This window comes from Aspergillus neoniger (assembly GCF_003184625.1).
Source record: "Aspergillus neoniger CBS 115656 unplaced genomic scaffold BO87scaffold_56, whole genome shotgun sequence".
Taxonomy (NCBI): Eukaryota; Fungi; Ascomycota; class Eurotiomycetes; order Eurotiales; family Aspergillaceae; genus Aspergillus; species Aspergillus neoniger.
Window position 1 is genome coordinate 135902 of NW_020291184.1, and position 23384 is coordinate 159285.

Sequence of the window (23384 nt, forward strand, 5' to 3'; positions counted from 1 at the left end):
ATGTATTAGTGATGGGAATTAGTATATGTGGGGAAGACATTGAGTATTACCGTCGAACCGAGAAGAAGGGACTCTGGGCTATAAATTTGTAGACTTCGTCCGTTTATCCGTCAAGAGGGGGTAAAGAACAAGAAAAACGCCCCTACGGAAAATTAAGGAACAGTGTCTTAAGTAGTTACAAAGTCAAAAAAGGAGTACGACCATGAGCCATGGACGAACAAGAAAATGAGTAAGAAAAAGTAAAGAAAAATCCTACGAAAAATTCTCTCCGGCATCCACAGGCACACGAAACAAGAAAACAGAGGCAGAAACAGAAGCAACGTCAGCCTTCGAGAAGCGTCGTTGTTGCCTGAGGCGCAGGATGAGCGGGAATTCCCAAAAGGAGCTGATCAGGTGGTCTCACGGCAAGCCCCGGATCGTAAGCCAGACCCAATCGGGGCACGCGACACACTGGGGCCGTAGGGAAGAACAGGAGCGCCATTTTCTGGATCCTCCCCTGGCATCTGCCATTTGCCATTCTCTGCCATTAGAATGGGTTTCTGCCACTGTCTGTCACTGTCCGGACCAGTCTGGCCGGCCCGCTCCTCTCTCAGTGAGTCACCCTCCGTTCCGGCTCTTTTTCTTCGGGCCCGGAGTTTGACTGCCAGACCCCGACAGCCCGCCGGACACCCGGATGGCCGACTCTCCGTCTTGGGTTTGGCTCTCCCCCAAAGGGATGACGACCCTTGCCCTGTGGTCTCAGATCGCCAGACGTATTTACGGCGTGGTCCCAGGCTAATCTCCGTGTGGAAGACACTGTGGCCTCAATTAAAGAGACTGCTAATTGGTCCCTTTGATCAGATACGAACTGTTGACCTGGTCTCTGGACCCGGACCCCTGGTACACAGTCCGTTGACGGAAGTCAATTTAGGGGGTACCTTAAATCCGGGTGTTAGAGAGGACGATAGATGGAGGAGCGTGACCGAGCAGATTATGAGCTGTTACCACTGACCTTCTCGGTCCTGCTCCCAGCATGGCTCTTGCTCCGCGATGAGCCTGCAGCATCACTTAATAAAGCAAGATGTGACGCGATAAACTGCATCCTTTGAAGCTGCTGCCTGTCAAACACTCCGGCATCAGATGACAGTACAGAGAAGTTAGATTGTTATCTTCGGAGTACACCCATGCATTAACTCTACACTGCCACCACCGGATGTCACTCTTCCGCTGACGTAGATGCAATTGCTGCTCTAGCGCATAGGGCTATCTTCCATGACGACAGTCCGGAGTACAAAGTACGGAAGAGATAGCCATGGGCTAATTTTCGAGTCAAATCTCCGGAGTAAGTTGGCGGGTAATCTATCAACAGTAATCAGATGCAGATCACGGGACCAGGCTTGGATGACAGCCACCCGTCAAGCCACACCTGGAGAGCTCCAGCCACAGTTTGCCTGTTTGGAAGGAAATGAGTGGAAAGTGGCACATCAACATGTCAACCAAACCAATTCAGTTCAACTCAACAGTCCACAACTGACAGACGCTGGATGCCGCTGCAGCTCTACACATATCTCCGATCTTCGGCTACCAGACGCAGGTCAGTCAGTCAGTCATCATGCATCCGCTCTGGGCCTCTTCCTTATCCTTTTTCTCCTTGCAGGTTGTCTCTCCCCGCAAGACTTGTAGACTTTCCCCTCTAAGCGGGGCTCCTCCATATTGACGGAGTTCGCAAACTGTTCCAAGCCCCGATTTGCTTTTGCAGCCCTTCGCATTTGCCAACCCATTGGATTATTCACCGACCACGCTTACTGGTCTGACAGTGCGTACATTATCTCCTTGAAGATCACATTTCAACTTGATCGCTTGCAGTTTGGTTGGGGTTATATACTAACCGTCTCGCCCCTTTAGTTCCTCACCTGTGCCAGACGGAATAGAGCGCCCACTCCTTCGTGATACCCGAACCGCACACTCTCCTCGCTCCCCCTCATGTCTTACAAAGCTCCTACAGTAACGGCGGTGTCCGCCCCTGGAAAGGTCCTTCTCACCGGCGGCTACCTAGTCCTGGACCGCGATTACACCGGCACAGTCTTCGCCCTCGACGCTCGTATCCATGTCGTTGTTCAGCAACTGAGAAGATCTCACCGCAGTGGTATGTCCGGACTCGAACACAAAACAGGGATGGTGCGGAGATAACTGAAGATGAGGCTGCAGATGAACAAGCTAGTGAGGACGTCATCGTCGTTCGTTCCCCGCAGTTTGTCGACGCGGTGTGGGAGTATGGCATCCAGCGTTGCGATAACGGAGGTGGGGTCAAGGTCGTACAGAAGAACGACGGGTGAGGTGCCTAGACTCGCATTTGGAGCTACTAGGGCTAAGTTTGCAGCAGACGAGCAAACCCGTTTGTCGAAACCTCTCTCAACTACGCCTTGACGTACATCAGCTACGTGGCCGCCTCGAAAGACTTCGGTTCCCTTTCCATCACGATCCTTGCCGATAACGACTACTACTCGGAAACCGCCTTCTCCAAGATCTCGAGCCTCCAGTCTCCGGGACGATTCGTGAACTTTGGCGTTCCCCTTCATGAAGCACACAAAACCGGATTGGGTTCCTCTGCAGCCCTGGTCACCGCTTTTGTATCCGCTCTGGTCATTCACCGCACCCTGCAGCCCGAGGACCTCGGGGCTGCTCGCGAGAAGCTGCACAACCTGGCGCAGGCCGCTCACTGTGCAGCACAAGGCAAAGTGGGATCTGGGTTTGACGTGGCGGCAGCGATTTACGGTTCCTGCCTGTACCGGCGGTTCTCGCCGTCCATCTTGGAGTCAGTGGGGGATGTTGGGTCACCAGGTTTCGAGGAGCGCTTGTTTGCCATCGTCGAAGACGCTGACCCCAAGCATTCTTGGGATACGGAGTGCCTGGATTTCGGCATGGAGCTTCCCCGGGGAATGCAGATGGTTCTGTGTGATGTGGAGTGCGGCTCTCAGACCCCGTCTATGGTCCGGAAGGTCTTGGAATGGCGCAAGCAGAACCCGGAAGAGTCCCTGATGCTATGGCAGGCACTTCAGTCCAACAACGAGCGACTGTGCTTGGAGCTGAAGCAGCTATCGCAGAACACAGATGTGGAAACCCCGAACGGCTTTGACGATACTCGTCGTCTTATCGAACGCTCTCGGGACCTCATCCGCACCATGACCCAGAAGGCCGGCGTTCCCATCGAGCCCAAGGTGCAAACCGAGCTGCTTGATGCCATCACCAGCATCGAGGGTGTTGTCGGCGGAGTCGTCCCCGGCGCCGGTGGGTACGATGCCCTGGCCGTGCTCATCGAGGACAAGGCGGATGTCATCCAGCGTTTGACTCAGCTCTTTGAGACGTGGGAGAGCAAACTGGAAGATGACTTTGGGGGCAAGATCGGAAATGTCCGCCTTCTCGGGGTGCGCCATGGTTCTGCCGGTGTGCAGAATGAGTCGTTGGACCAGTATGTAGGGTGGTTCTAGCCCTCTACAGATCTGAGGTATACTACATTACCACGAGTGCATTGTTAGCATGAACATGACCATGCATAAGCGAGAATATCACTATCACATGCCTTAATAATAGAGACAATTATTCCTTCCATACACTCATTAATCTTATCACAAGTTTACCATCAGGATTATTCCAACCTTCATCCATGATCATGTTATCATCCTTATCATCTACCTACTACCAACCCCCCAAATCCATCAATCCAGGCGCATACAAAAAACTCGCCAAATCCCACCCTTCAAGATCATCCTACATGAAACCAACAATTAGCCTCAATCCAGAAACAACAACCCAAACTCAAAAAATACTTACCAATCCCATCCCAATCCCCAAACCCTCTCCCATCTCATCCAACCCCCCAGCACCAGCACCAGCACCACCACTATCCGGCGTGACAACCACCCCCAACCCCTCCGCATTCTTATCCTCCTTTTCCATCCCCCTCAACATCCCCACCCCATCCCCCAAACACCTCCTAACAGCCTCATATACCACCCCCTGCACATCCCCAGCACCAGAACCACCTTCCAAAGCTCTAATCTGCGCCACCAGCGCCTGAGAGATAATATACCGTTTCAGCGCCGGCGACTTCCCATGCATTTTCAGGACGTGTGCGCTCTGCAGGGCGAGGTTCTCGAGGGTGTGTAGGATGGGGGCTCTTATTGTTGATGCTAGCACTCTTAAGGGACTATTACTACTGTTATTGGGGGTATTTGTGATGTTCGGGGCCTCCTCTATCTGGGTGATGAGTTCGAGCGCCAATGTGCAGATTATATCGAGGTTTAGGGGGCCGCGGAGGGGACCGCGGGCTGTGAGGGTTAGGAGGGGGAAGTCGTCTAGGGGAGTGGAAGAGGAGGAGGTGGTGGTGGTTAGGGCGAACGAGGCGATTGTGAAGGCGGATTCGAGACATAGTTTGCGGGAATAGTGGTATTGGGGGGTTGTGTGGGCGGCGCGGGCGAAGGGGAGGTGTAGGTGGAGGATGTAGCGGGTTAGGGTTGTGAGGAGGTGGGAGTGGTGGAATGATTGTGTAGATGTAGTGGTAGTGGTGGTGATAGTATGGCAGGTGGTGCGGAGTTTGGTGGTGAGGTCGAGGGCCTTTTGGTAGGGGATTGTGTCGGGGCTGTGGATGAGGTGGATGGTTTCGGCGCGGAGGGTGAAGGAGTCGTGGAGGAGGAGCTGGAGGGATGTGTCTGTGTGAGTGGTTTTGGAATGAGGGGTTGGGAGGTGCTTGAGGTCTGGGTGGATGTCGGTGTCGTTGAGGTTGGATGGGGGCTTGGTGTCGAAGTATGGGATTGGGATGGGGGAGGCGGAGTCGAGTGAGGACTGGAGGGTTAGTTCGAGGACGGTGGCCCAGAGACGGGCTCGCATTTCGGATTGGAATGGGGAGAGAGATGGGAAGTGGGCTGAGTCTCGGTGCAGGCCCATGGCTGTGGCCGTCTGTAGGAGGGAGGCGGCGGAGAGGTATAGAGATGGGCCTGGTGATCCCAGTTGGCGGGCGAGGAGGAGCAGGCAGAAGATCTGGAGGCCGTCCAGGTTGAAGGTGTTCTTTTCGGTTGGGCCTGTGAGCCACCATTGGGCGGCGTAGATCCAGGTTTGGATGAGTCGCGTATCGTATTCTTTGCCGGCTTTGCCTCGTTGTGGGTGGAAGGTTGTGCCGATGGCGAGGATCAATGCCAGCTTCATGAGGAAGGGGGTGGGTGTTGCTGGAGGGTGATCCCAGAATTGCTGGTATTCTTTATTGAAGGATGGTATGTGCACGATGCGATAGATGCTTTCGAATGTTCGCAGGTAGCATTGCACTAGCTCATCGCACACCGATCTGGTTGGGATGGTGGAGAGCAAGTCTGGCACAGGGTTGTTCAACCGGGGACTCTGTGCTGCCTTGGCTGATCCACGGAGATGATGAAGCTCCTTGATTTGAGCAGTTAGTTCTGCCTTGAGCTCGGGGCATAGTGGCTGGGGACCCCGAGTTTCCAGTGAGCCTACGAGCTGGAGCTACGGATAGTCAGTCTTCATCCGATTCTTCATGGAGACAGGGCTCGCACCTTATCCATCGTGTGCATGTAATGAGTTGGCCCGAACAGCTTCATCTTCTTGGAACTGGAGTGCAGTCGAGGAGGTGCTGCAGCAATGGCCAGTTCTCCTTTCGGTGCTTGGCTTGATTGCGTACATAGTAACCGCTGCTCCAGGCTCTGGACCTTGTCGCACAGCTCTCGAAGTGCCTGCTGGATATCAGGTTCTGGGGCCGATGGCCGTGCTATGTCCGGGCTGGTTAATTGTTCCTCCAGACGCTGTAAACGAAGCTGGAGGTCACGAATCGTTGATCCTAGCTGCGACGAGATGCATTCCTTGCTACCGCATTGAGGTCCAATGTGTGGCGTTTCGTCCAGGGACGCCGTTGAGCCATCTGGCATCCCAGATGGCAGCGGGTAGCCCCGTGCATTGCGCTGCGGCTCATGCGAGATAAGGGGAGATGCTTGGTGATCAGTCGGTGACGGAGAACGACTAACCCGACGATAAGAGCAACCCAAAGATGAGCGAGCTCGCATGCAAGGCCCACAGGGTACATTGCGGTCACAGCGAACCTTGCGTTGGCGGCATTGCTCACACGATTTAGCGGGCCGGCGACGTTTGCGAGGTTCGGTATCGGTCATGGATGCCGTATGCAGCTGGATGGTGTTAGTCTGGACATACCATAGATAACAGGGTTAATAGGACCAAAATTATACACACAGAATGCCAATTGCCTAAACTAGCTTGCTCACAGGAGCTGAGATAGTGATTATGTGATGGTGGTGATGTTCATGGTGAGGCTGACTGAAGTCAAAAGCCGAGAACTCGGTCTTCCCAGCGCTAAAGACCGAGGCCGAGCCCGCGAAGGATTCTCGAACCCCGAACTTCACCAAGTATAAATCAATCATTCCACCATGGGGACATAGACTGGCTTACTATCGCCTAAAAAGACTATTGTTACCTTTATGGATCACATCGAATATGCGTTCACCAACTCCCTATTTTAATCAGAACTACGCTCGCCATCTCTATGCTCGGGGTCATGGTGCTCGAGGCTTCGGGCGGTTCGCCAAGGTTGCCATTGTCGGAACTGGTGTCTACTTCGTCTCCAAGAAGTTGTTCTGGTATGTTCCCTCATGCACACTATTGAACCGTAGGGCTAAATAGATCATGCATGCAGTCAATGGCATGTCCGTCCTCAGAATCCACAATCCAATGTGGCTTGAGTGAGCTATTGGTTATTGAACTGGATGGCGCTAGCGGAGGATGAATTTAGAGTTCAGATCTGCAGGTTAGAACATTAGTGCCCGGACTACTACAGGTATGTTTGCTTTTGATCCATGGGTCCTGCCGCTAGTCTTCTGATAGACTTGATAATTTAGGTTTCTGGTAATAGATGCTTTGCAATAATTTGGGATCGTTGTTCAATGATATACATTGTTACCCTAATAATTGTATGGATTTTGCATATTGTCAAAGACATGGTTTGATTGTTCATTTAGCAATCAAAAGGTATCAAACTGCCAAGAGCAAACAGAGATCTATAGATCTCTCTATCGGACATAACATCTACACGCAGATGACCATAATACATCTCGAGGCTGCTCAACAACCACGCGTAAATTATGAACAAGTGCTTCCTCTTCCCTCCCCTTGGACCATAGCCAAGAATCTTTTTAGAGAGCCACAATAAGTACCAAGTGCCAGGTAATACACGCGTAAGCTTGGTTGTCCTGCAACGGCTCGGTAGAAAAATCAAAACAAAATGGTATAAAACTCATGTCCAAAGCATATCATCATGCGAAAAAAAAATTTTCAAAGACCAAGTAATGGAAGTGATAATGCGTGGTATACACCCTTTACAGCTGGGTAGGCTGGAACTGAGAGAACTCAGCAGACGCAGGAGGATCCTTCTCGGCGATTCTCTCCTCAGCCTTCTCCTCGTCGCCAAGAATTCCGTATTCAGCGGCCTTGGCCTCGATCTCTTCGTCGGTGAGCTTGGGCAGTTCCTTCGATGCCCGGACGTAGCTCATGTTCTCAACATAACCCTTGGCGAAGATCAAATCGATCTCTTCCAGACTGCGACCGGCAGTTTCCGGGTAGAAGAACCAAATGACGGGAATGAAGAGACCGTTCCAAGCGGCGAAGAAGAGGTAGGTACCCCAACCAATGTGCTGGACCATGACAGGAGTGATCATGACAACTGTGAAGTTGAATAGCCAGTTGCTGCAAGTAGACACAGCATTCGCTTTGGATCTGGTCTTGAGAGGAGAGATCTCGGCCGGGTAGAGCCAAGGCAGGGGAAGCCAGGTGGCACCGAAGACACACATGTAAAGGAAGAAGCCAAAGACAGCTCCCTTAGCGCTCTCGGAATCACCGGGAATCAAGCATCCGAAAACAATAACCATAGCAGCACATTGACCATAGCTGCCTCCGAGGAACAGCTTACGCCGACCAATCTTCTCAATGAAGAACCAAGAGAAGGTGGCGAAGATAGCGTAACAGATCATGTTCACACCGCCAATCAGAAGGGCAAAGTCGTGAGATTGTCCGATAGACTGTTCCAGCAGCACGGGAAGATAGTAGATGACAGCATTGCATCCTGAAATCTGCTGGAAGAACTGGGAAGATGATCCTACAATCATCCGGCGGAAATGTTGGGAAGGACCACCGGTGAGCAGATCACGGAAACTAGCATTGGAGGAACCGGACCTAAATACAATGTCAGTTTTGCTAGCCATCAGATCTTATATCGAAAGAACTTACGCTCTGATCGAGTCGAGCGTCAGCTGCTTCTCCAACTGAACATGAGGGTCATCAATTTCTGCATCTGCCAGCGCAGCAAGAACCCGGGTGCCTTCCTCAACCTTGCCGTGGGCGATCAAGTATCGAGGAGAGTCTGGAAGATACGTCATGCCGACAATGATCAAGATACCGAAGAAGATCTGGAATGCGATGGGGAAGCGCCAGACGAGATCAGGCGGGCCGTAGTGGGCACCGAAGTCAATCCAATAAGCGATCGCTGTTCCAATGGCGATAATACCACCCTCAATACAGATCAAGAGACCACGATTGGTCGTCTTAGAACACTCGGCTTGATAAGTGGGGATAGTCGAGGTGTTCATGCCGTTGCCGATACCAGTGATAACACGACCGAAGATGAACTGTAGCAGGGGGATATGGCCTGGCATGGCGGTAACCTGGATGATGACACCGATGATCATCACCCAAGCGCCTGAGATGACCATAAGACGGCGACCCAATGTTTCACCGAAGATCAAAGCGAAGACAGCACCGACGAGGCAGCCTGCAAGGCAAGGATTAGTGACTTGACATACATTTTATGCCGATGTGACATTTACTGACCAACTTCGTAGACAGCAGTGACAGTGGCCTGCATGACATTGTCGTTCCTGGTAGCCGTGAAGACATTATTGAACGCGGCGTCCGAGATAATACCAGACATTACACCCTCTAGAGTGATAGTGGTTAGTAGCTTACCCTTGCATGGTTACATACTGGGATCGACAACTTACGATCGTAACCGAAGAGCAGAAACCCCATCGTAGCAATGCCTGATAGAAACAGGGATAGTTTCCGGCCAGACATGCCGGCGTACTTTGGGGGCGCCATGATGCCGAATCGATCAAACCAAACAGCGCTGGGACTGCGCACGAAATCCGGGGAACTGGGGTAGGAAGAGGAGATGGGGAAAGAGGGAAAAGGAGGAAGAGTGATCGAGAAAAGGCGACAGCGGAGAGGAAACGAACTGGCAGATGTAGCAGACTTAAAAGAATGGAAAACCGCATGCGGCCACCGACAGTGGAGCGCAACTTGAGCCGTCCCAGAGGGGGGCACACCCACGGGGAAAGATTGGAAGCGTCTTAGCCCTCCACATCAGCGGATTCACCCATGGGTATGGACCTGCGACTGACATCACAGGCCAGTGGTGCGAATGGGCAACCGCCAACTGTCCACGACAGGATCTTCGGTGAGCAGCACGATGGTTTCGGGGCAGGTTGCGCGATGATGTGGGGATGATGCATTCCGAAGTGGATGATCGTCGGAAAGCGCAGCGAGTGATGCAACTTCATGGCGCCTGATAAACCGGATGGCCCACACAGGGTTCACTAGATCCCCACTTAGTGGAGGCAAGGCCCGTGCAAGGGCAGGTTTAGCGTGGGTCTTCTGGACATAATGGGCCTCCCTTGTCCCTGGAAGCGTTTAACCTCTCTGAAGAGTTTTCAATCATCCACTCACAGACGGAAGGTGGATCTCGGTAGACTGTGATGCAGGCCACGGCCGCGGGTAGGCTTGAACACGGCTGGAGATCGCCACCGGGAACGGTCGCCAATCGACGGTGCCACCGAAGCTTTCCCTACCTCCCGCGGCATTCGGTCCAGTGGTACGACCAGCGGCCTACCCCATTTTTATTAATGCTTATCTTTATAATCATTCCTGGGCGGAGAGGGTGGAGATGATGGAGGGTGGTGGTGTGGTACTGCTGCTGGTCGTAGTCGTTTGTGTGTGGACGAACCGAACCTATCGGCCACAGCGGAATTCCTAGGCATCACCATACGCTGGCAGAGAAGCATTGGTATGCTGAGCATAGCAGGACCGAAGTGCGAGTGGAACCTTCGCCACTTTTTGCACAATGCGCTCGCTGCTTGAACCGAGGGTATTATCCCTCGGGGACACCATAAAAACAAACTGCACGCTCTTCGTTAGTTTGATTTTCCTTTTGTTTTCCGTTTCGAGTCATTCTCCCAAGTTTTGTGGCCTTACCTCCAGCCAGTGGCTCACCCTCACATTCTTGTACTTGGTGTCATAGTGCATGCCTTGCGTTCCAGTCGATACACAATGTAAATGGCAATCTGGAAGTTGCAAGGTAAGGTCCATCACAGTCTCCTCTTCCGCAGCCTCTAGTCCACTTGGTATCTCGGGATCCCCGACCAACTTCGCAAGTGCTCCGTCATCCTTCGCAGCCGATTCTGGCCGCTCATCATCAACATTCTCGGCCCGGTGGAGCGACATAGTGGGTCCGGTTTTCTCCACTTTTTCATATAATATAACGCGTCTAAAAGGACCCGGGCAGCATGCAAGTCCATCTTTTTGGTGATATTGGACGTTCTCCGAGAGAAAAACCTGCAGGCCCCGGAACTCGGATTTCCTCGATTCCGTAAGGGATACTGTAACAGGCAGCCGGTCACCGAGGGGAGCGCCTCGCCTCGAAACGAGGATTCCACATTGAAGCAGCCCTTTCCAAGCCCGCGCAATGTATGCTGGTTCAGCGTCTTCCACGTCGTCTTCAGCTGGACAGTGAACCGTAGCAATAGCCTGCTTTTTTGCAAAGCTTCGCTTCAGAAAACCCGGGCACTCGACGCACGCGCGAACCCGGTACTGGACATGGGATTGTCGAATCTCGATTGATTCTGGTAGATGAGAGTGTAACACCATCTCAAATTCGTACGTATGTGTTCCAGCGGGTAGACGTTGATATTTTGGCCCTGCTGCCTTTCCGTGTGTTCCGTCCATACATAACGTGGACGGAGTTGCATTCCGCAGCTTGCGTTTATCCCTATGCCATGTGGACTTTCTTCCCTCGGACAGGGCGCTTGAATAGCAGGGAAGTGCGGGTTCCGAGGCCTGTGGGCTAACCAAGGTCAACGTGCTATCTGTCACGGTCTGGGTGTCATGAAGCCCTGCGAGAGATCGTCATGGATTAGTTTCGAAGACAGATGGTCCTACAAGCAAGACGTTAGCCTCACCATGCGGCCATGTCACACGACTAGTCCCACGAAAATTCACAGTCAACCTTTTTACCGTCAGATTGTTTTTCAATCTTAACTGGCAGGTACCCCGAAGGACAGCCGGCTTGTTCGTAAACGTAGGCACAAATACCGCTGGTTCTGTGATGTTCAAGTCCAGGCTCAGGTCACTGGAGTCATCATGAGTGTAGAGCTTCTGAGTCGCCTTTTTTGCGATTGAGAGGGACTGTCGAAGCATCTCTAGGAAAGATTAAGGCTTCCCGGGTGATCAGCATAAGTGAGTTAGGGGGCGCTGTTTGAGGATTAGGGTGACGGGGCAAGGGCCATTTATATGGAATCAGGCCTGCAGTAGGGTGGCCATATGACTTAAATCCAGATCATGCTTCGTAAACAGCTAATTACATCAGGGAAGTTTTGGGTCTGGGCCACTGCATATCCGTATCAGGTCCGGGTTGTGTGACAGCAAGGGTTGCTGTCTACTTGTTCTCTATCCCAATCCAGTTAACTAAACCTTTTCAGGGATGCCTCGGTGAGAGGAATGCTTCAGAGGGGTAGGCTACCCCTCGAGGTTAAACCGGACTTGAATGATTTACCTTCCAGCCTCACGACGCCCCTCTTTTCTTCACGGTCAAAATGTCGGGTCAAGTTCAGACGAGTCTTTGTTGGGCGTGCGCCGTGGACACCATTGACGCACATCCAGGCAAGAATGATGTCACACTGTCAAGGCCGGTCACCGGGCGAGAACATGGCAGGAAAGATACCATGGATACCGCTATTCGAGTCCACCAAATGCTAGTTGCAAATGCGAGGCATAAAGCCATGTCTGAATCCTGGACCATGGCATGGTGATTGTTCGTCCACGTGGACATGTTCTTGGTGACCTGGCATCTTCAAGAATCCTAGGCAATCAGGAGACGACGGATCGCCGGGCTGTTCTCGAATTAGCACCCAAGTTTCAGAATAACAATAGCAGAGAGATAGTCTAGACGGGATAAAACTGCTGGTTAAGTCGGATACCTATGGGTAATGGGTCGAGCAAACATGCAAAAGTTCGTCGATCATCCAGTAACACATTCACCGATATGAAGCCCCTTCATCGAGCGATCATGATGTCAAATCGTCAAGACTTTTGCTCTGGAATCCTCGAATTGGCTCACTATAATCGATTTGATATTTTATGTCAAAGAGGATTGTAGTTTATCAGGCTGATTTATCAAGCTAGTTGGTCGATCGTGCCATTATCGGTGTGGCGTGACCACGAGCCCTTCGGATATAGATGGCTCGTACAGAAATTAGATTGCGGAATGTAGATGATGCCCCACCAAGACCGAAAATTTGAGAAGATGAACATACTGCTCGACCATGCTGCTTTCTGATGATTTTAGCATGATTCAGTCGGGTGGCAGTGAGTGCGAGGTGGGGAGGTGCGGATGGCGGATGACAATGAGATAAACAGCAACGCACTATGCTTGTATCTGCCTTCCCTCTAAATACTCTCACAAAGACGCGACTACGTATTAGTCATTCCAATCGAATTGGTCTCTCTTGCCTCGCTCGCCTCTTGTAATGAGTTAAATCTGATACAATGTCTTACACATTTCTCCCTTTCTTATCACTGTGTATTAACGTAGTTGTCCACATTCCTAGTACGCGTACTCAACCTTCAGAGAGTCATCTACTTCATATTTAATGGATCCTTATTCCTCAGAGTTAAGTTCACTTCAAACGCGCCAAGTAACTCTCCACTCAGAAGGCTAATTCAAGGAATCCCAGTTCTTCCCAGAGGACAGAACCCTTTCCTGAAGCAATACATTGCGTCCATTGTTCGGATTTCTTTGCACCTACACATACTACATCTAAGAAACTGTGATTTATGGGTACACTATAGATTCTCTAACGTCTCTAGGGGCCCTCGGCAATGGCTCCTATTGCCATGGGGGAAACACCATCGCTTGACTGCCAGGCCTTGGACGACTCGACAATTCCTATGCGGGGGATAGGAGGCGAAACTTAGTCGGTGAGATTGGTATGAAGTTCATCACCATTGCTCTCTGAATTGGCATTGAATATGTCTTTTTAACCCTGGCCTGGAATTCTCGATGTGTGTTCAACCACTGATTCGCTACATTTCCTATCGGTGCCTTCGTATTGAGAAGGTGATTTTATGCCTGCAGACACTGCAAGACGGTAGCATGGTTTTGGGAAAGTGTAGCCATATAACATTGGACAATCCCTGAAGGTAGTCCCGCCGTGGCATAGGCTTCATGACACTGCATTGTATGGTATTATTCGCCGATCTGCGCTGGCATCGCAAAGGATATACGAGAGCACAAAGCTGTGTCAGAACAAGTTACCAGAGGCTCTGGTCGAGGTTGTATCTGTCCTCAATCCGCGCTGGCTATCTATGCAAGTTTCCGTGATGGCCCTATAAGATGCTCCTATTCAGCTCTTGAACCAGACCCGTAGTAGGAAGTACGAGATTCCCTCGTGGGAAGACTTCGAGCACTGACGCATACACACAAAGTAAATGGTAGCTTAGAACCGATCGTTAACAGCTATGAGAGCTATCGGTACTCTGGGAAAGGTTAGCACTGGAATATCCAAGCTCCAGTGTATCTATGACGGTGCGACAGATGCGACAGTATATTGTCGACAAGCAGGGAATATGGAGCGACTGCGAGGACACATTCTCCATTTCAGTCCGCATGATTTAGCCGTGATACATTCCAAAACGAGTTATGAGCATCATCGCTATCCCGTATCTAGACAGCTCTGGTAGTCAACGTATACTAAGCAAGACCCAGCTGGCGAAAACAGTCACCATGGAAAGGTGCCAGCGCGTTGATCATGCAGTGGTCAAGTAGAAACCTAGACCGTGGGGGCTTGAAAGAATCAAACAAGTTCTAGTCCATAATATCTGGACCTTTCTATCAGACGTACGCGACGGGATTTTCGATGACAAACCAAATGGTGACCTGTGATCTAGAATAGTTCTCGAAGCTGGGAATATGACTCTGGATTGATCAGCGACCCACTTTATAATTAATGGACTGAGGCAACGAGGTCGTTTCACTCATGAAGGCAAAGTCAACCGCTTCTAGTGTAGAACAGCTCCAGGAAATATATGACAGATACTACTCAAGCGTAGTATTTATAACCGAACTGTTAGGTCGATAGTATTCATTGCCTCTAGATATGGTATAAGATTGACGAGTGTGATGGACTCCTCTCAGTCGCGATATTCCTTGTTAGGTTGGTCGATCTACCCCTCGAATATTAGGTGCAATCTCACAGAGCACAGATAACTGGCCTTAACATGGTACTGATGAAGTCGGTGTCGTCCTATAGACAAGAGTGACTAGCTAGTTCCAGTGTCGCATATCTCAATCATAGCTGACGAAGCAGGCAGTTGAACCTCTTGCTTCTAGATTTCTGCAAGATTAGTCATGGAAAGGTCTAGAATAATAAGATAGGGTTTTGCAGAGCTCCTAGAACTAGTATCGTGACTAGAGTGTTGGCGATCTCTTCTAGACTGTAGTATGTCTCAGACGCTTGTCAATCAGACCAATCGACTGCGTCGTCGTAGCATGTCTCTTTCGGGTATAATTCTATGCCCATCTTTAATTTAGCTATTTCGTTCTCCTACGATAGAACTGACCCCGCTGAATGTCCCGGCGTGGCCAACACTTGGTCTAAAGATCTTGCATAGATGTCAGGTCACGTCAGCACGTGCTCGCGCAAAGTAAAGCAACGATCATCGCTGATGTGCGATAATTTGTCATTGCTTGTCTATCTCAAGAGCACCATAGTAGCGCACGGATATCAATTCGTCGATGCGCTCGAGCTCTCTTAAGGATAGTTCGTCGTTTTCCTTCGAAAGGTGGTTGTATGCAGGGTGGTATGAAACACGTTCACTTGAGCAGGTGCAACCCCTCAATCGACAGCCTTAGCAAGGCGGCATACTCTAGTGTAGAGCGCTAATGCACCATGTATAGTGTGTAAGGGGCATATGGTCGGAGTGGTGCATTCGTTTTGTACTGATTAGATAGAACCTATCATCTGATGAATGAACATCTTTATCTTCCGCGTGCATGCCTTGAGCCCAGTTAACAACATGAATTGTCTGGGAGTTGCTTATCTCCCTAAGCTAAGCGTAGAGATCTAAACCATTGTGTAGAATTTTATCGCACAGCTTCTATGGAGTCAACAGGAGCGATTTCCAGCATGACAGGTGTCACGACCTACTCATGACGCAGATATGTCCGGAAGCGACCAGGATCCGCTGCCACCAAGGCCTCAGCTGCACGCGGGAATTGATTCTCATTCCGTCCATTCAAGCCGATGCTGACGCCCAAAGAATCACCTGCATGCAAAGCCAAGTTCAACTGACGAACGATGATTGAGATGAACCGGAAGGGGAAGAGGGACAGAAGAGGGAGAAGGATGAAGGAAGAGTAGAAAGGGCCGTTAATTATGGGCGGTGGCCCACCGATCCAAGGTGACGCCCGGGGGAACAACCAACCAGATCGGGGCTCCCCTCAGCAGTGACTGGCTTGGACCTCTCTGTCTGTCTGTCTGTCTGTCTTGTCTCTCCTCTCCCTTTCCCTGTCCATCCCATCCATCAATCAATCAATCAATCAATCCAGTCTTTTTGTCCCCTTCTCCTACTCCGTACTTACTTCCTCTTTCCCCCTCCCCTTTGCCTCCCCCTCTCCCATTCTTTATACATTCCCCATCTTCTTCATTGCCACAAACCTTTTTTTAGTCTCCCTTTCAGCCTTACACACAAGGTAATAATCAATCCTCTCCTCCTTCTTCTCCTCCTCCTCCACTCGTGGGCCCGCCCGATCGCCTTCGTGGTCCCTCGTCTCCTCACTACTACTCACGCCGTCCCCTTTTCGCTCTCGCTGGTCTCCTTCGGGTCGCATGGCCCCCTTCACCCATCCCCGATCAAGGTTCTAGTCTCTTGTTCGGGCCACCCTTGGAAACTCCTCCTCGCCTACCTAATTTAGCACCCTCTCTCAGCCTGCCCTCCTTTCTCTCCTCCGTGCGCGCATCGCCTTGCTTCATCCGCTCCTGTCTTCAATCCCCAGCCTGATTCGCCTCCCCCCCTTTTACCCTCATCAGTCAACTCCCATATCGGTTCAACTATCCCCAACGGAATTTTCGCTGCGATCTATTCTCTCTTTTAAAGTTTTCATCGATTCCGAACTGCTAGCTTAGCCTTCCTTTCTTCCCCTCGCGCTATCTGACTCGTGCGGCTTCACGAGGTGTGTCAGAACAAACCATGTCGGTCACCGAAGACCCCAAATTTGATCCCATGTCGCCCACCTCCGACTCCAACCTGACTTCGCAGTCCACAACCATTGCCGTGCCATCGTCAGAAACCCAGGAGCTTCCTAGTGCCGCCCCTCATCCCGATAACGCCCAGGCCGAGAGCCAAGAGCCCAGTTCGGTGGATGCGAAGCCCACAGACAATAATGAGGACAATACGCCAGCTCCCGTTCCCAAGCAGGACCCTGTAGATGCGGCTCCATCTGCAAGCGCATCTCCGGAACAACACGATGAGGCGAAGGCTCCGGCAGCTGGCTCCGAGCCATCGTCCCAGGGATCAGATGAGGCTGCCAAAGAGGAGGAGGACACGGGCCCATCCTTGGTGATCACCCTGCTCTTGATAACAGGCTCCCGACACCCTTTCAAGATCGATGGGAAATACCTACGGAAACGGTCGGTCAATGTAGAGAATTACGATCCCTTCGCCATGAGTGTATACACGTTGAAGGAATTGATCTGGCGGGAATGGCGCCAAGGTATGCGTGCAATAGCCCAGGGTTGTCTCGGAACTTGCGGGTGGCTAACTTATGATTCCTGGCAGACTGGGAGCCGCGGCCATCATCGCCCAGCTCCATCCGACTCATCTCATTCGGCAAGCTGCTAGATGACAAAGCCCCGTTATCAGGTATTTATCACTTCTACCGCTTCTCTGGTGCTGGTGCTGGTGCTGATCTACTATCATCTAGACTCCAAGTTCAGCCGGGATGCTCCCAATGTGGTCCATATGACTGTGAAGCCCCAGGAGATCGTTGACGAAGAAGACGCCAAGTCCAAACCCCAGTACACCCGGGAGCGGGAGTCTAGTGAGCGTAGCCCTGGCTGTCGCTGCATCATCCAATAATGAATAGGACTGTTTCCGCCCGAGAAAGGAGACGACAGAAGTTAAATACTCAAGGCAGTCCTCCCTTGCTTGCGTCCTCGGGAACTGCCATTATCGTTTTGCCCTCCCAGATACCAATGCCAAGCTCACTTGCTTGTGCCACATGAAGATTCGTCGATACGAGCTTTCTTCTAGACCCCTAATTGGAGCCTTGTTGCTTCTCTCTGCTGGGTTCGAGTAGGCTTTGGTCCTCCCTCACGCTTGTTCGCCTTTTTTGCCGCAAGACATTGCATGTGGTTGGCTGTCTGACCGTAATGAGACGGCGTTATGGATGGGTTATCATCGCTTTACCAGCATCGCTGCATTGACATTTACCCCGTTGTCTGTTCCACCAAGTGGTCACCGTTTGGCTTGCATAGTTCCATGAGTTGCTTGATGCTGCTCCGCTTCCGCTTATTTCGTATATACCCTAAAGCTCATGTTCTCGCTTGCTCTCCCGTCCCCTGTGTTGTCTCGTTGGCCGGTCTCAAATTTGTTGCATTTATGTTCACATATTGGAAGCCTATCTCTTGCAATTGCTTACATGGTCCTTTGCCGTTCTGCTGTGTTTCTGTTGCGTTAGGGCTTGGACCGACGAATTTGCAGTGCTCACGGAAGACCCTGGTGGCCCTCTTCCGATCTGGCCAGCCATCTGATTGAATCTAGTTTGAGATACGGGGCTTGTGCGACCCACAGGTTGATGTCAAATATAGCGTTTCCTTGGTTTGAGGCCAGCGGAATCTACATAATGTACAAAGATTGCACATATGGTAGCTATTCAACCTGTAGTGCTTTCCTTTCAAGCAACGTAAGCTTACTGAAAAGTGTTCACGTAGATGAAACCACTATTTATTGTACTGTATAATTTACCGCAGACAGCGCCTGTATCAAGAAAAGAAAAGAAAAGAAACAAACTTAAAAAATCCGATTCATAACAACCCATTCAACAGCCAACCAATGAGCTAAGTAAAGCCATGTCATGCCATGTCATGTCCAGACCAGACTACCATCATCACCATCACCCACTCAGTGATCCATACGCAATCTCTTCTCCATCTCATCATGGAAAGCAGGCGGTTCACGGAACTCATCACCTAAACCCCCACTCGTTAGTAAAACACACACACACACACACACACACAACCAAACATATATAAAGAGGAGGAAGAGTAGGTATAGGTAAAAACTCACCCTTAAACACATCCTCCCAACCCACCTCAGCATCCCTACCACCAAGGACCAAGATATCCTCATGAAGATTTCCCATTCCGAGACCACCCAACGCAGCAGGCCTGAACGACCCATCCCGCACGATCTTCAACTCCATGCCGCGGCGCACGGGCTCCGCGATACCGTACGCCCGACGCAGCGACTCCATCTTCAGTGCATCCTGGGTGGCGCGCCACGCGAGGAGGCGGGCTTCGAGCGGGTGCGTCGAGGATGGGGTGGTGGTCGCTGTGGAGGGAGGGCCCCGGGGTGCTTGGAGAGTGATGTTGTCGCGGAGGGTGTCGGGAAGACCGGGGGCAGAGGGGGCGCCCTTGGAGGGGTGGGGGAGATCGATGACGGCGCGGGTGGTCGTGTTGGTTGTTTGGGTTGGGTTGCTGGAGGGGGGGGCGATGCGGAGGGACTATTGATCTTTGTTAATCATTTACTCGGTATAAAATAAGGGTTGGGGTGGTGAGGGTATCGGGGTAGATAAATGGGATGGACGGACCATTGTGACGGTTGTGATGGGAGTTTTATTTGCAAGGTGGTATATGTGTTGTATCGAGGGTGAGATTAAAAGATGGTTGTGTAAATTGAAAGGTTAGATGAGTGTGGTTGTTCGTGAGATGGGAGGTTGAAAGTCGGATGGATAGTTAAGCAGTCAGGTAGTACCGACGTAGCAAGCACCAGCACCCAGCAGCACCCAGCAGCTCTGACATCGCAGCCAAGCCAGGCAGCCAGTCCACTGGCGCGTTCCCGCAGCAAGCTCCTCCGGCGCACCACACCCACCACCTCCGCCATCTTCCACCCGTCACGTGATACAATCTCTCTCAGCCCGTCCAGGAAATGTTTCCCATCCCGATAACCAATATACGGAAGCCCCCAGGCCAAAGCACATCGCCCAGGAGACATATAAACAAAAATGGCCCCTCTCGTCTCCTCCCTCGCCCTGCGCACGCTCCGGACTCTTGTCCAGCGTCCCGCCGCTATCAAATCCACTACCTCCTGCTCCATCACCACCCTCGCCGCCGCCGCTCCCCGACGACCTTTCCAGCCCGTCCTCCGCACGCCCACTGCAGTTGCTGCTGCTGCTGCTGCTGCTGCAAACAAGACCTCCTCCTCCTCTATCCTCCGGCAATTCTCCACCTCCCCGTTCCGCCAGGCCACCTACAACCAAGTGCGGCGCGGATGCCGTACTGCGCAGCGCGCACGTCGCTCTCGGTCTCCGGCGCTGATCGGCCGGTCTCAGATGAAGGGAGTGTGTTTGAAGACGGGTATTACGAAGCCTAAGAAGCCGAACTCTGGTGAGCGGAAGACGGCGAGAGTTAGGTTGAGTAGTGGGAAGGTGGTTACGGCTTATATTCCTGGTGAAGGTGAGTTCACTTTTCCTCTCCGCTTTGGTCTTTGTGGGATTGGGGGGTGTGAAGAGAATGAGAGTATATGGGAATAATGGAATTGGGTGAATGAGGCTAATTTATTTATGTGTGTAGGACACAATATCCAGCAGCACAGTGTCGTTATGGTGCGTGGTGGTCGTGTGCCTGATTGTCCTGGTGTGAAGTACCATTTGGTTCGTGGTGCGATGGATTTGGTAGGTTCATTCTCTGCGATTGGGTTTTTAGGGATTGGGGGCAGTCTGCTAACTTCTTCAAGGGTGGTGTTGCTTCTCGGTTGAACAGTCGGTCGAAGTATGGTACGAAGAAGCCTAAGAAGGATTAGTTGGGTATGAGGGATGTTGCTTGTGCTTAAGAATTTGGTCTTGATTATATTTCTTACTATCTGGTATTGTTTGTATCATTACATCTTGCTTTGACGGATCTTTATATCGTTGTTATCATTAGAACACGGCTATGTACATTTATGAGGCTTGCCTGGCTACAGAGCAGTTATTTTCCTTTCCCAGTTCATCCCGACTCCATCCAGTACATCCTGCAGACGATCTCTGTACCTTGCAACCCCTATACCCGGAATATAGAGAAATATGATGCGCGCTTGGTTCCCGACAATCTTATAAACACATGACACCCTCGTCCGGAAATCAAGAAATGAAGAATATTTTTCAAATGTTGTGAATTTGCGCCCAGCATTTAGCAGGATGGTTGGAAATGGTTCAGTAATGAGCTGTGAAGTGTCCCGTTAGTGGACGTTTTATGCCTGGACAATGCCACTCCGCCGTGCTTGGTGAAGAGATGTCCGACTTTGCTGGTCACATGCACGGCCAACCTTGCGCTGCGCAACGACAGAATTTGCATTTACTTTTTGAGTGATATAATCAGTCATGAGCCCCTTAGCTCTCATTCTCGTAGCCCTTGGGCTTGTCCATGTCGTTGGTTTGGAAGAACCGGGACGTGCCTGTACGTTGCTCGTTAGTTATGATGCCCCAACGGAAGGAAAGAGGGGAAATTACAAGAGTATCCCTTCCAGTCAAAGTTGTCCTTGGGGTTGCAGTGGCACTTCAAGTCCAGCCTTAGCTGCTCGCCAGTCGGGCAGTGGGTGAAGGGGACATGGTAGTAGCCAATTTCGTTGAAGAAGTGGATCTGCTCCTTCTTCAAGAGAAGTCCCGCGGCGATAGAGTGCACGGGAGCATCGCCCCAACGCTCGTAGAAGAAGCCACCAGCGTGGTCGAGCGTCTCAAAGTAGTCAATGTATTCTTTGGACCGCAGCCATTCCAGACTTCCAATCTCAAAGTTGGACCACTACAAACCGGTTAGTTGAGCTAGCGGAGAGGTGCAAGGGGCAATACTCACAAAGTGACACTTGTTGTAAGTCTTGCCGCCATCGTCACTCAAGAAACTCATGGAGTTGCCGTCCGCGATGTGCTCCGGGTGCTCCTCCATAAACTTTTGCACCGTACCCCACAGGCTCGGGATGGTGTCGTAATACTCGTACAGACTCAGCACGAAGCTGTACTTCTTGTCGTTCTCTTTCACGTAACGGAACGGGTCAAAGCTGACATCACAGAAGAGCTCAATGCTGGGCTCCACGCGCCAGTAGTACTCATAGTTCAGCATCAGCGGGTGCCGGAAGAAGAACCCGGATTCATAACGGCACATGTGACGGTAGCTCTCCGAGTCGCCGTAGATGATCTTCTTCTCTCCCATTTCCTGTCGGACCTTCTTCGCCTTATCCTGGTCGATCCACTCGGGATATGACCAATGTTCCTTCGGAATCACGCCATAGAACGTATTGCCGGAGATCAAGGCTGACGTGACCTTCTTGAACTCGTCATCGAAGGGCTTGTCGTTCAAAAACACCCAATCGTAGTGATAGTTGTGGTTAAAGCGGTCTTCCACCGTCCGGATGGACTTGACCATCTCCCAAAGATCAGTGTTGCGAGCGAGGGTCACGAAGGTGGCGTTCACGCGATCCGTCGGGATGTCTTTGATCGGTCCACTTGATGACAGCGCATCATTTTGCGAGGAGTGAGAGGAGGAAAAGGTGTCTTTGTAGGTTGCGGGGTTCAACTTGGTGCCGATGTTCTCGGGGATTGGGATAGCGCTCCTAGAGATGAAAAAGAAGACGGCCAACCCCTTGAAGCCAGTCAGTGATGCGAAAGGGGTCCTGTGACGGGCCAGACACACTCACCGTGATGGCAAACAGAAGATATCGCAATGGCCCTATAGCCATGATGTGAAGGGCACTGCGCTGTGCCGAAGCGTCGGTGAGGAGATGGGAAAAGCAATGCTTGGTTGCGCAGGGCTGAATACGGGTGCCTGTTGCGCAGTGTCGGAGAACAAAGGAGGACGGAGAGTAAGGATCAGAATGCTGATGAAGTTGACAAACGAATGACGGACAGCTAGTGTGTAAGTAAGGAAGAAATCCCGAGAGATGGGGCCTCTCTCGATCTAGGCAGTTAGTTGTGACAGGCCCGGTGAGAAATGCGCCTCCCAGATATTCTTGGGAATGAATCTATGGGCGATCGGTAACGACGATGCAGATGATGGACCCGCGGCGCATCAGGCAAAGATTAAAGTTAGTTGGCAATTCGGGGCACTGGTTGTCGATCCTGACCACGGCGCTCGTGCTTCCCCAACCGTTCTTTATTAGAAAAAGTTGAGTCTGGACAGAAATATTTAAGGAGATGGAAGATCAAATGTGGGAGAGAAAAAGGCAGATGTCAACAAAGCGCCAGCGTACGTTGGCAGTCTAGCCGCCTATTTGCCCCGGTATGGTGAGGGCGACGTAATTTCCCCCATTATTGGCCGGGCCACGTACGTCGCACCGATTTTGAGCCACCCAGTGGATGCGTGAGATAAGAAAAGTATACATTCTGACATTCAGTTTCTACAAGGAGGAAACTTTTACTCTTTCGTAGGGAGGGGTCTATACCAGAAATGACGTTAAGGAAGGGATGCGATCGATGTTTGAGTGTATCAGTCCATCTGGCTGGGCGTCGATCCCATCCTGCCTTGGGGTTTGGGGACCACATACATACTCCCTATAGGGCGAGATGGACCTGATAATATAATACATGCAAAGCACTGCCCCGGATACTACTTCATAAAGTAGACAATTATCTGTGTACTCCGAGGGCTTTAGGAGTATGGTGTGATATAGATAGACACAAATAGGGGTCGTTCTCATATCTACAAAGTCCATTATCTTCCGAGTCCGTGGGTGCAGGTGAGGGATGGTCGTTAATTCACTGGCGCGACCCAAAATGGCTTAGTAAGTACTCTCAGATCATGTGACTGTCGCATCACCCA

At 51.3% G+C, this 23384-nt stretch overlaps 12 protein-coding genes across 12 annotated transcripts; 5 read left to right on the top strand and 7 right to left on the bottom strand.

Moving 5' to 3' along the window:
* Positions 1–322: 322 nt before the first annotated feature.
* BO87DRAFT_401781 (uncharacterized protein) lies at positions 323–1044 on the bottom strand (the record flags this gene model as incomplete). The annotated part of the gene is made up of 4 exons (XM_025625636.1): positions 323–520; positions 642–795; positions 856–876; positions 992–1044. 4 exons carry the CDS (start codon positions 1042–1044, stop codon positions 323–325), a joined length of 426 nt encoding a protein of 141 aa, XP_025474466.1.
* A 193-nt stretch (positions 1045–1237) lies between these two features.
* On the top strand, positions 1238–1678 carry BO87DRAFT_380928 (uncharacterized protein). Its single transcript, XM_025624406.1, has 2 exons — positions 1238–1573; positions 1637–1678. Exons 1-2 carry the CDS (start codon positions 1381–1383, stop codon positions 1660–1662), a joined length of 219 nt encoding a protein of 72 aa, XP_025474467.1. The 5' UTR covers positions 1238–1380; the 3' UTR covers positions 1663–1678.
* A 115-nt stretch (positions 1679–1793) lies between these two features.
* erg8 (phosphomevalonate kinase) lies at positions 1794–3618 on the top strand. The gene is made up of 3 exons (XM_025620870.1): positions 1794–2125; positions 2188–2311; positions 2363–3618. Exons 1-3 carry the CDS (start codon positions 1963–1965, stop codon positions 3465–3467), a joined length of 1392 nt encoding a protein of 463 aa, XP_025474468.1. The 5' UTR covers positions 1794–1962; the 3' UTR covers positions 3468–3618.
* A 19-nt stretch (positions 3619–3637) lies between these two features.
* BO87DRAFT_200423 (C6 zinc finger domain protein) lies at positions 3638–6280 on the bottom strand. The gene is made up of 3 exons (XM_025618545.1): positions 6232–6280; positions 5544–6167; positions 3638–5493 (listed from the first exon to the last, which is right to left on the bottom strand). The coding sequence occupies exons 2-3, from the start codon at positions 6150–6152 to the stop codon at positions 3796–3798; spliced, it is 2307 nt and encodes a 768-aa protein (XP_025474469.1). The 5' UTR covers positions 6153–6167; positions 6232–6280; the 3' UTR covers positions 3638–3795.
* A 1007-nt stretch (positions 6281–7287) lies between these two features.
* On the bottom strand, positions 7288–9269 carry BO87DRAFT_200744 (putative MFS monosaccharide transporter). Its single transcript, XM_025618547.1, has 4 exons — positions 9048–9269; positions 8878–8985; positions 8278–8818; positions 7288–8223 (listed from the first exon to the last, which is right to left on the bottom strand). The coding sequence occupies exons 1-4, from the start codon at positions 9142–9144 to the stop codon at positions 7371–7373; spliced, it is 1599 nt and encodes a 532-aa protein (XP_025474470.1). The 5' UTR covers positions 9145–9269; the 3' UTR covers positions 7288–7370.
* A 764-nt stretch (positions 9270–10033) lies between these two features.
* On the bottom strand, positions 10034–11663 carry BO87DRAFT_200741 (uncharacterized protein). The gene is made up of 3 exons (XM_025618546.1): positions 11280–11663; positions 10297–11213; positions 10034–10221 (listed from the first exon to the last, which is right to left on the bottom strand). The coding sequence occupies exons 1-3, from the start codon at positions 11515–11517 to the stop codon at positions 10075–10077; spliced, it is 1302 nt and encodes a 433-aa protein (XP_025474471.1). The 5' UTR covers positions 11518–11663; the 3' UTR covers positions 10034–10074.
* A 3857-nt stretch (positions 11664–15520) lies between these two features.
* On the bottom strand, positions 15521–16356 carry BO87DRAFT_320951 (uncharacterized protein; the record flags this gene model as incomplete). The annotated part of the gene is made up of 6 exons (XM_025619914.1): positions 15521–15664; positions 15769–15869; positions 15959–15990; positions 16035–16142; positions 16166–16213; positions 16295–16356. Coding segments are annotated over 6 exons (495 nt in total), but the record flags the coding sequence as incomplete, so codon positions are not given.
* A 31-nt stretch (positions 16357–16387) lies between these two features.
* Positions 16388–17607, top strand: BO87DRAFT_200874 (uncharacterized protein). The gene is made up of 3 exons (XM_025618548.1): positions 16388–17089; positions 17155–17238; positions 17300–17607. Exons 1-3 carry the CDS (start codon positions 16567–16569, stop codon positions 17452–17454), a joined length of 762 nt encoding a protein of 253 aa, XP_025474473.1. The 5' UTR covers positions 16388–16566; the 3' UTR covers positions 17455–17607.
* Positions 17608–18301: 694 nt separating this feature from the next.
* On the bottom strand, positions 18302–19369 carry BO87DRAFT_369988 (proteasome maturation protein). The gene is made up of 3 exons (XM_025622012.1): positions 19187–19369; positions 18664–19099; positions 18302–18566 (listed from the first exon to the last, which is right to left on the bottom strand). Exons 1-3 carry the CDS (start codon positions 19187–19189, stop codon positions 18499–18501), a joined length of 507 nt encoding a protein of 168 aa, XP_025474474.1. The 5' UTR covers positions 19190–19369; the 3' UTR covers positions 18302–18498.
* Positions 19370–19559: 190 nt separating this feature from the next.
* BO87DRAFT_380936 (mitochondrial 37S ribosomal protein uS12m) lies at positions 19560–20618 on the top strand. The gene is made up of 3 exons (XM_025624407.1): positions 19560–20051; positions 20169–20269; positions 20332–20618. The coding sequence occupies exons 1-3, from the start codon at positions 19601–19603 to the stop codon at positions 20395–20397; spliced, it is 618 nt and encodes a 205-aa protein (XP_025474475.1). The 5' UTR covers positions 19560–19600; the 3' UTR covers positions 20398–20618.
* Positions 20492–22776, bottom strand: BO87DRAFT_380937 (glycosyltransferase family 15 protein). The gene is made up of 4 exons (XM_025624408.1): positions 22264–22776; positions 21426–22208; positions 21086–21374; positions 20492–21030 (listed from the first exon to the last, which is right to left on the bottom strand). The coding sequence occupies exons 1-4, from the start codon at positions 22303–22305 to the stop codon at positions 20966–20968; spliced, it is 1179 nt and encodes a 392-aa protein (XP_025474476.1). The 5' UTR covers positions 22306–22776; the 3' UTR covers positions 20492–20965.
* BO87DRAFT_320974 (uncharacterized protein) lies at positions 22540–23122 on the top strand (the record flags this gene model as incomplete). Its single annotated transcript, XM_025619915.1, has 3 exons — positions 22540–22699; positions 22811–22917; positions 22994–23122. Coding segments are annotated over 3 exons (396 nt in total), but the record flags the coding sequence as incomplete, so codon positions are not given.
* Positions 23123–23384: the final 262 nt, after the last annotated feature.

Excerpts from the sequence above, each read along its gene's own strand:
- BO87DRAFT_380928 (XM_025624406.1), top strand. The coding sequence starts at position 1,381 with ATGACAGCCACCCGTCAAGCCACACCTGGAGAGCTCCAGCCACAGTTT. Across the intron at positions 1,574-1,636 it reads TCTTCGGCTACCAGACGCAG|GTTGTCTCTCCCCGCAAGAC; the intron begins GTCAGTCAGTCA and ends TTCTCCTTGCAG.
- erg8 (XM_025620870.1), top strand. The coding sequence starts at position 1,963 with ATGTCTTACAAAGCTCCTACAGTAACGGCGGTGTCCGCCCCTGGAAAG. Across the intron at positions 2,126-2,187 it reads GAGAAGATCTCACCGCAGTG|ATGAACAAGCTAGTGAGGAC; the intron begins GTATGTCCGGAC and ends ATGAGGCTGCAG. Across the intron at positions 2,312-2,362 it reads GTCGTACAGAAGAACGACGG|ACGAGCAAACCCGTTTGTCG; the intron begins GTGAGGTGCCTA and ends AGTTTGCAGCAG.
- BO87DRAFT_200423 (XM_025618545.1), bottom strand. The coding sequence starts at position 6,152 with ATGACCGATACCGAACCTCGCAAACGTCGCCGGCCCGCTAAATCGTGT. Across the intron at positions 5,494-5,543 it reads ACATGCACACGATGGATAAG|CTCCAGCTCGTAGGCTCACT; the intron begins GTGCGAGCCCTG and ends GACTATCCGTAG.
- BO87DRAFT_200744 (XM_025618547.1), bottom strand. The coding sequence starts at position 9,144 with ATGGCGCCCCCAAAGTACGCCGGCATGTCTGGCCGGAAACTATCCCTG. Across the intron at positions 8,819-8,877 it reads CACTGCTGTCTACGAAGTTG|GCTGCCTCGTCGGTGCTGTC; the intron begins GTCAGTAAATGT and ends CTTGCCTTGCAG. Across the intron at positions 8,224-8,277 it reads ACGCTCGACTCGATCAGAGC|GTCCGGTTCCTCCAATGCTA; the intron begins GTAAGTTCTTTC and ends CATTGTATTTAG.
- BO87DRAFT_200741 (XM_025618546.1), bottom strand. The coding sequence starts at position 11,517 with ATGCTTCGACAGTCCCTCTCAATCGCAAAAAAGGCGACTCAGAAGCTC. Across the intron at positions 11,214-11,279 it reads TCGTGTGACATGGCCGCATG|GGCTTCATGACACCCAGACC; the intron begins GTGAGGCTAACG and ends GATCTCTCGCAG. Across the intron at positions 10,222-10,296 it reads GGGTGAGCCACTGGCTGGAG|TTTGTTTTTATGGTGTCCCC; the intron begins GTAAGGCCACAA and ends AAGAGCGTGCAG.
- BO87DRAFT_200874 (XM_025618548.1), top strand. The coding sequence starts at position 16,567 with ATGTCGGTCACCGAAGACCCCAAATTTGATCCCATGTCGCCCACCTCC. Across the intron at positions 17,090-17,154 it reads CTGGCGGGAATGGCGCCAAG|ACTGGGAGCCGCGGCCATCA; the intron begins GTATGCGTGCAA and ends GATTCCTGGCAG. Across the intron at positions 17,239-17,299 it reads TGACAAAGCCCCGTTATCAG|ACTCCAAGTTCAGCCGGGAT; the intron begins GTATTTATCACT and ends ACTATCATCTAG.
- BO87DRAFT_369988 (XM_025622012.1), bottom strand. Across the intron at positions 18,567-18,663 it reads TTGGGAGGATGTGTTTAAGG|GTGATGAGTTCCGTGAACCG; the intron begins GTGAGTTTTTAC and ends GTGGGGGTTTAG.
- BO87DRAFT_380936 (XM_025624407.1), top strand. The coding sequence starts at position 19,601 with ATGGCCCCTCTCGTCTCCTCCCTCGCCCTGCGCACGCTCCGGACTCTT. Across the intron at positions 20,052-20,168 it reads GGCTTATATTCCTGGTGAAG|GACACAATATCCAGCAGCAC; the intron begins GTGAGTTCACTT and ends TTATGTGTGTAG. Across the intron at positions 20,270-20,331 it reads TTCGTGGTGCGATGGATTTG|GGTGGTGTTGCTTCTCGGTT; the intron begins GTAGGTTCATTC and ends AACTTCTTCAAG.
- BO87DRAFT_380937 (XM_025624408.1), bottom strand. The coding sequence starts at position 22,305 with ATGGCTATAGGGCCATTGCGATATCTTCTGTTTGCCATCACG. Across the intron at positions 22,209-22,263 it reads ATCTTCTGTTTGCCATCACG|GGGTTGGCCGTCTTCTTTTT; the intron begins GTGAGTGTGTCT and ends ACTGGCTTCAAG. Across the intron at positions 21,031-21,085 it reads TGACTGGAAGGGATACTCTT|GCACGTCCCGGTTCTTCCAA; the intron begins GTAATTTCCCCT and ends AGCAACGTACAG.